The following is an 8,383-nucleotide window of genomic DNA, read 5'->3' as shown; positions in this document are numbered from 1 at the left end:
GTAGGGGCACCTATGCAGTAGCTTGTGATTGCAGGGTTGGAACATGCACGTGGCCCTTTGTTATTGTAGGTTTGGAGCATGCACGTGGGCCTTTGTTATTGTAGGGTTGGAGCATGCACGTGGGCCTTTGTTATTGTAGGGGCACCTGTGCAGTAGCTTGTTATTGTAGGGTTGGAGCCTGCCGATGGGGCTTTGTTATTGTAGGGTTGGAGCATGGACATGGGGCTTTGTTATTGTAGGGTTGGAGCATGGACATGGGGCTTTGTTATTGTAGGGTTGGAGCATGACAGCTGAGTTGCTGCTGCCCTTGATTTATTTTTATATACGCACTTTCTTTTGAAGTAGCCAAGCTTTGAAGTATTTGTCTGAGGTGTTTTTTGAGGTTTGGGCCATTTTGTTGTGCAGGTCCAAACAACTGTTCCCCAGGGCTGATCCGCTGTCAGTTTATGCATCTTGAATGAAATTGCACAGCATTACAATGCCGACATGTTCCTGTACTGGCCATGACCAGCTAATATATTTCCAAACGCAACTTGCTGGGTCTCATTGTGTCGTGGGAGCCCCCCCCAGTCCTCCGTGTTCTGACCCCGAAAATGCTTTTGAGATTCAAAAAAAGTTCAATTATAAATTCTTTAAAATAATAAAGGGGGACCCTGCAGAACTGTGGTATGTCACCTACCACTTAAATCAGCTTCTGGACCACATGACTGGAGGATAGCGAATGTGATGCCAATTGTTTAAAAAGGCTCCAAAGGCGATCCTGGCAATTACAGGCCAGTAAGCCTAACGTCAGTACCAGCAAATTGGCTGAAACTAAGGTAAAGAACAGAATTGTTGGACACATAGATGAGCATAATTTGCTGGGGAAGAGTCAACACGGTTTTTGTAAAGGGAAATCATACCTCACCAATCTACTAGAATTCTTTGAGGGGCTCAATGAACATGTGGACAAGAGGGATCCAGTGGATATAGTGTACTTGGACTTTCAGAAAGCCTTTGACAAGGTCCCTCGTCAAAGGCTCTTAAGCAAAGTAAGCCGTCATGGGATAAGAGGGAAAATGCTCCCATGAACTGGTTAGAAGATAGGAAACAAAGGGTAGGAATAAGTGGTCATTTTCAGAATGGAGAGAGGTAAATAGTGATGTTTCCCAGGGATCTGTACTGGTGCCTGTGCTGTTCAACGTATTCATAAATGATCTGGGGAAAGCTGTACATAGTGAGGTGGCAAAGTTTGCAGATGATAACAATCTTGAGTAATTTTGGAAACCCAAGCTGACAGCGAAGAGTTACAAAGGGATCTCACTAAACTAGGTGACTGGGCAACAAAATGGCAGATGAAATTCAATGTCGATAAATGTAAAGTAAAACACATTGGAAAATATAATCCCAACTGTACATACAAAATGATGGGATCTAAATTAGCTGTCACCTCTCAGGAAAGAGATCTTGGTGTCATCATTGATCGTTTTCTGAAAACATCTGATCAACGTGCAGGGGCTGTCAAAAAAGCGAACAGACTGGTAGGAACCATTAGGAAAGGGATAGATAATAAGGCAGAATTATCATAATGCCACTACATAAATCCATGGCACACCCACATCTTGAATACTGTGTGCAGTTCTGGTCGCCCCAACTCAAAAAAGATGTATTAGAAATGGAAAAGGTGCAGAGAAGGGCACCAAAAATGATTAGGGGTACGGAACAGCTTCCATAGGAGGAGAGATTAAAAGGTCTGGGATTGTTCATCTTAAAAAAAGAGACAGCTAAGGGGGGATAAACTAGAGGTTTCTAGAATCCGGAATGGTGTGGAGACAGTGAATAAGGAAGTGTTATTTACCCCTTCACATAACACAAGACTCAGGGGTCACCCAATGAAATTAATAGGCATTAGGCTTAAAACAAACAAAAGGAAGTATTTCTTCGCACAACGCACAGTCAATCTGTGGAACTTGCTGCCAGGGGAGGTTGCAAAGGCCAAAACTATACCTGGGTTCAAAAATGAATTAGATATGTGCATGGAGGTTAGGTCCATCAATAGCTATTAACCAAGACAGTCAGGGTGTCCCTAAACCTCTGACTGCCAGATGCTGGAACTGGGCAACAGAGGATGGATCACCTGATGATTGCCCTGTACTGTTCATTTCCTTGAACAGGGCCACCCGGGGGGGGCAAGTGGGGCAATTTGCCCCAGGCCTTGGGCCCTGCAGGGCCCCCGCGAGCCCTGGCCGAGAATCCCTTTCCTCACCCGGCGGCGGTCCGGGTCTTCGGCGGCATTTCGGCAGCGGGGGGGCCCTTCAGTGCTGCCGAAGACGCAGAGCGACTGAAGGACCCCCCGCCGCCGAAATGCCGCCGCCACCGGAGACTCGGAGCGCCGCCTGGTGAGTACAAGCTCCCCCGCTTTGCCCCAGACCCCCTGAATCCTCTGGGCGGCCCTGCCCTTGGAAGCATCTGGCATTGGCCGCTGTCGGAAGACAAAGAGTCCTGTGGCACCTTATAGACTAACAGACGTTTTGGAATCTATAAGGTGCCACAGGACTCTTTGTCGCTTTAAACAGGTCCAGACTAACACGGCCACCCCTCTGATTCGTGTCGGAGACAGGATACTGGGCTAGATGGACCATTGGTCTGACCCAGTGCGGCCGTTCTTATGGTCTTAGTAACAATTTCCCTGCTCACTGCAGTTCTGGGATTTGGCTGGGGCAAGGCCCGGAACCAGCCCAGGGAGGAGCTGCCCACATGGGGGCTTCGTACCCCACAATTCCTGGAAGGCGTGGGCTAGACAGCAGTCTGGGCCCCTGATTCCCTGCTCTGGCTGAGATCCATTCACCACTGGCATCAGGGACAGGGGCAGCGGTGGGTTTACACCATTTTTGTCCCTTCCCGCATAGTTTACAGCAGCCTTGAGGCTACTCTAATTTACACACTGAAGAGCCAGCAGGGCTTCCCTGCAGTGATGTGGAGCACACATGTGGCCCTTGGCCTGAGGGGCGTGGCCAGGGCCAAGGGGGCGTGGCTACGCACCACTAACTAATCTGGACGGCTGTTTGACTAGTTTTTCATGCTGGCCATGCCCACTCCACCTTGAACACATCCCCTGTGTCAGGAGCTTCAAGGGGTTAGCAGCTCAAGGAATGCCCTCTGCCAGGAGAGATCTCTCAGGGTTATGGTCCCTTTTCTTTGCAACAGCAGCATCAAAGGGGCAGTAGGGCAAGTGAGAATCAAGCCTCTGGATCATGGAAGGCTTTAAACCAACCGCCACTTGCTGAGATGTGCCCGTTCCGAGCAAAAACCAACCAGACTGCTCAGCAAAACAGCACGGGAGGGTCCTTGGCCTGTTACCACAGAGATGGCTTAGGGTTGTTGGATTGCGCACAGATGTACCGAGGCTGGGTCCGTGCTCAGGAATCTTAGCCAAAATGTTCCCCCTTCGTCTTTCTGCTGCGTAAGAAGGGCTGGGCACGGGGCGAACTTGGTAATGACATAACCCCTATTTCTTCTATGGTGCTTTTCGTCACTGGAACTCAAACACGTCACACTCTTTAATGGGTTTATCCTCGACCCCCTGGGAGGCAGTGCTGTCTTCCCTGTTGATCAGCGGGGGAACCGAGGCACGGAGAGGCCATGTGACTTGCCCAGGGGCCAGAGGAGGACAGACGAGGGAATTAAATCCAGGGCTCCGACAGCCTAGGTCAATACTTTAACCATTAGATCATCACCCTTCCTGGTCTATACAGAGAAACTGACTGGAGCTTCTCCTGCGGATACTCAATTCCAAACCAGGTCACTTTATTCTGCAGGTATGAGGGTGCTTCTAATGCAGAGTCACTCTGGAATAGTCACCTTTATTCCAGGCAATTTTAAATTATTTGTATGATCACAGCACCCAGGACCCCACCGTGCCAGGCGCTGTACAGCCACAGAATGAAAAGACAGTCCCTGCCCCAAAATCTTACACTCTAGAGCATCCACACGGGGCATTGAGTTTCCCTAGTGTTATAGGGGGCTTGGAGTCAGTCTAGAGCAGGTCATGAAATAAATCTCCCCTACTGGGTGCTGATCGCCATTTCCCTGCTGCCGCCAAACTTTATTCACATTCAGGATAAAACAGGTACAAACCCAGACAGATGCCTTAGAATTGCTGCCCCAGGAGGCACAAAGTTTCTGGACTGAGGATTCGGGGGGGGGGGGGGGGGCATTGCAACAGGTGCTGTACCAAGGAGTAATCAGTTCAGGGGCTGTTACACCGGGAAGTGTGCCACGGTGTAAGAAAATGACAGAGCCCTTGGGTATCTCAGGGGTGGGGACGACCCACACACAGTACCGTTCTGTGCTCTGTGTCCAGAGAGCTTGGATCAATGTCTCTAGAAATTGCAGAACAGGGGGTATTACAAAGATAAGAGAGGGTTATGGAAAACAGCAGTGAGTGAGTGAGTGAGTGAGTGTGTGTGTGTGTGTGTGTGTGTGTGTGTCCACTGCTGCCCTCTACTGGATGGAATTTGAACTGCATAGCTGGGTGTCATAAGCCCTAAGCTACGAGCAGTTGAAGGAGATTCTCCTGCAGATTGAGAGGTAAGGGACTGCATGCAGGAGGGTGTGAGTCCTATCCCTGCTGCTGTGAAATGTATAGCGGTTCTGCCGTGACTCTGCAGATTCAGAGGTAGGGGACTGCATGCAGGAGGGTGCGAGTCCTATCCCTGCTGCTGTGAAATGTATAACGGTTCTGCCGTGACTCTAATTTACACGAGAGATGGGGGATGAGGGAGACCTCCCCACAGAAAGGGTGACAGCTGGTGACGTTCCTGGGTCCTCTTCTTCTCGGTCTATGAAGGGCAGCCGTTTGTCACCATGTGCTGGGCAAACGCCTCCAGCCCCTTGCAGAGGGCCTGGAAATGTCCCTGCTGGCATTCCAGGGGGGTTGGCCACAGCTCCACCCAGGAGCCACTCCCGAGCAAGTACGCTGTCCTGGGAAAGAAAGCAGGAGGAAACATTAACACAGCCCTTGGGGGATGAGGGGGGGACCCCGCATGTCCAGGGTACAGCCTGGCAGAGATCACAGGGCACTAAGGAGAACCACCCCCCATTGTTAGTATGGGAGCACTTGGCTCAGGGCCCCGCTGTGGCTGGCTGCATCCCTGCCCCAAACAGCCCAGGAACTGAGGCACAGAGATGACATGACTTACCCAAGATCACATGGGGTCAGTGGCAGTGCTGGGAATAGAACCCACTTCTCCTGAGTCCCAGCCTAGTGCATTAACCACCCACCCACCCGCCTCATAATCCTCCTGCCTCTCCAGGAGCTTGCTGGAGACTCACTCGGTCTTCAGGTCCCACAGGTCACTGCTGAGGCCCCAGATCAAGTAGCTCCTGTTCTCCAGCAGGTTCAGGGTCGCCTTGCAAGCCACTGGGCTGATAAATCGACGGGTCTTCCCCTGGATGCTTTGCTCTGTCCCTTTAAAAAAAAAAAAAGCCAGGGATGCCCTATGAGCACGGGGAACAGACTGATCGCTGGCGATGGATCAGCGAACAGGAGTCAGACCCGTTGCAGAAGAGTCTGATCTCAGTTAAACAGGTGCCAATCCAGAGTGACTCTTGATTTCAAAGAGGGTCTCTTTTAGTTTGACATGTGCTCAGAATCTGTCTCCGCGGGGTCTCTCTGGCTTGACATTTGGAAGATAGGTCCATCAATGGCTGTTAGCCAAAATGGTCCGGGATACAATCCCATGCTGTGGGTGTGCCTAGCCTCTGACTGCCAGAAGCCGGGAGTGGACAACAGGGGATGGATCACTCGATGATTTAGTCCCTCTGGAGCACCTGGCATTGGCCACTGTCGGAAGAGAGGCTATTGGGCTAGATGGACCATTGGTCTAACCCAGTACGGCTCAGTTCTTATGACATCAGGCCAGGTGAGCTCAAAATCCCTGTCAATAGACTCACTCCGGATTTATGCTGGTGTAAATCAGATCAGAATCTGGCCTCCTGCGTCTTGTTGGAAAAGGACTCCCATGGTCACAAGACGTGGAATCACAGTCCTTTAAATAGGGGGCGTTTATTAAAGGAAACAATCACAGGCTCTAAAAAACTGGCTTCCACAGAGCTTGACACACAGCTTTGTCTCTCTTGTTTACCAGGGACCACATGCTGTCTGGGACTCTTCAGTGCACAGCGACAGCGAGCGACTGAAATATATACGGCAAGTAAACATGCTGCAGGTTTGAAATTTAGTCTGGGATTTTCAAAAGAGCCAAAGGGATTTAGGAGCCCAAATCACACTGAATTGAGTGTCTAACTCTCCTAGTCATCTTTGAAAACATGCAGCTAAATGGGATGAAAGAAGCAGCCAGTTCAGAGCCTGCATCAGAAAGGAGGCTGGCTGCCTCTCAGGCAGGGGTAACGCTGATCAACATTTTTTGAACAGAACATTTTTCTGTTGCAAAATACCGTTTTGTAGAAATCAGGAGGAACGTATTGATACGGACAAAACTTTGTTTTAAAAAAAAATTGAAAAAAGCCTTTTGATACAGCCAATATCCTCCACTTTGACCATCGGAGACTGGAATATTTTTGGTTAGAAAATGATTTTCTTTTCTACTAGAACATTTGGAAAAGTCGAGATCAGAATGGAAGAGTTTGATTTGATCGCAAAGGAACGTTTCCACTGACCCGCAGGAAGGTTCGATTTTTGGCTTTGTTCTGATCTAGAACAAAGACAGTGTTTGGAAACGTTGGCCTCTCCCGCGGAGCCTCTGGTAGGCTCAGGGTGCGGGGAGCTGTTATGAGACGACCAAGGTTGAAGCCACCGGGGGGGGGATGCGGGGCCAGTGCCCACCCTGGAGATAACTGGACCATTGATCAGTCTGGAGCGTTTTCCAGCTGCACACCTCAGCGTGACGTGCTCTCGGGGACAAGCAAGGCCGTTTTTCACAACGTCTCTGATGACATGATGGGCACTGGCAGAGCTGAAGGGGGGGAACACAGGGCTGGAATAGCAGGGGGGCTTGGGATGGGATTAAGGTGCATCAGCAGAGCTACTTAGAGGGAAGGCGAGGTGTGGCATGGCCAGTACTGGGTTTACAATGACGCTGGGCTCACACTCAGAGGGGGCCCTGGTGCCCGCACCATGGCCCCGCCCCCTGTGGCCCCACCCACCACTTGCTCCTCTCTGCCCCCTCCCCTGTGCAAGCGGTGGGCGGGGCCTTGGAGGGAAGAGATCGAGCAGGGGTGGGGCCTCAGGGCGGAGCATGGGAGGGGTCTCAGTGGGAAGGAGCCGAGCGGGGGCGGAGCCTCAGGATGGAGCAGGGGACAGGGCCAAGGTCTGGGTGCCGGGGCCCACAAAAGATTAATCCGGCCCTGGGGATAGCAAGCAGGGGGTCTAAGGGACATGACTGAAGGTGAAAGGGGAACCCAGGGCTGGGCTAGCAGGGGGCTGTGGGTCAGGATGGAGGGGCACTGGCAGAGCTGGAGTGGGGGGAAGCCCAGGGCTGGGCTAGCAGGGGGCTGTGGGTCAGGATGGAGGGGCACTGACAGAGCTGGAGGGGGGGAAGCCCAGGGCTGGGCTAGCAGGGGGCTGTGGGTCAGGATGGAGGGGCACTGACAGAGCTGGGGGAGGGGGAAGCCCAGGGCTGGGATTGCAGGGGGCTGTGGGTCGGGACTGAGGGGCATCAGCTGCATGGACTGACTTCAATGGAACCCTCCTGAACTGTGCGGTTCACAGCTGGTGCTATGTACTCCGTCGTTTTCAAGGAGCACTAAATTCACCTCCCAGATGTACAGAAATAAAACGCAGGTGAAAAGCCCCTGAGCGCGGGGGGGAGGAGGGGGAGAGAGCAGCATTGCACCCCGTAACGAGGACAGCCGGCACATAGGGTGAGACGTGGGCAGACGTTCACAGCAAGCACCGTTACCTTCCTTAATGACCTGCACAATCCTCATGGTGAAGTAATTGTACATCCCGTTCTGCTCCACCTTCACCAGCTGAGCTGTATAGACTGGGGGAGAAGATGGGAGTCAGAGATCTGTTGAAGCCCGAAGGGGCCAGCGTGACCGTCTAGGCTGCTCTACAGAATACAGGCCAGACACCCATGATGACGGGGGTGCCTGGACTTGATAACCCAGAGGGTCCCTTCCAGATCTGTGTCTTATGGGACAAGAACTTATATAGAATAGAATCAAATCCCACCCATTGGGGCAAAGGGACCACACCAGTCATCATCTAGAATCCCACTTCACTTGCTCAGTGCTTGGCTGCTTCCTAGATCAGTGGGGGCGTGGGATGTAGGGTTCTACATCAATGGGTCTCAGGTGGGGGTGGGAATAGGCTTGACCCAGGTTTTCTTGCTGTGTAAAAGGTCTGGGGGAAGATGTATGATAAATTCAGACTCTTTTT

General features: G+C 51.7%; 1 protein-coding gene across 1 annotated transcript in view; it reads right to left on the bottom strand.

The window, feature by feature from the left end:
- Positions 1-4,060: 4,060 nt before the first annotated feature.
- The window catches only part of LOC101932216 (A.superbus venom factor 1-like), a 43,235-nt gene continuing 38,912 nt past the window's right edge, over positions 4,061-8,383 (bottom strand). Inside the window, exons 39-41 of the mRNA XM_065576282.1 lie at positions 7,902-7,985; positions 5,314-5,449; positions 4,061-4,962 (exon numbers count right to left, since the gene is read on the bottom strand). Of these exons, the coding sequence (XP_065432354.1) occupies positions 4,821-4,962; positions 5,314-5,449; positions 7,902-7,985 (362 nt within the window). The 3' untranslated portion in view covers positions 4,061-4,820. The remainder of the gene's footprint in view (positions 4,963-5,313; positions 5,450-7,901; positions 7,986-8,383) is intronic.

The sequence above is a fragment of the Chrysemys picta genome, chromosome 22 (genome assembly GCF_011386835.1).
Source record: "Chrysemys picta bellii isolate R12L10 chromosome 22, ASM1138683v2, whole genome shotgun sequence".
Lineage (NCBI taxonomy): Eukaryota > Metazoa > Chordata > Testudines > Emydidae > Chrysemys > Chrysemys picta.
Note: the sequence above shows the minus strand (reverse complement) of the source record. Positions and strands in the feature narration are given on the sequence as shown.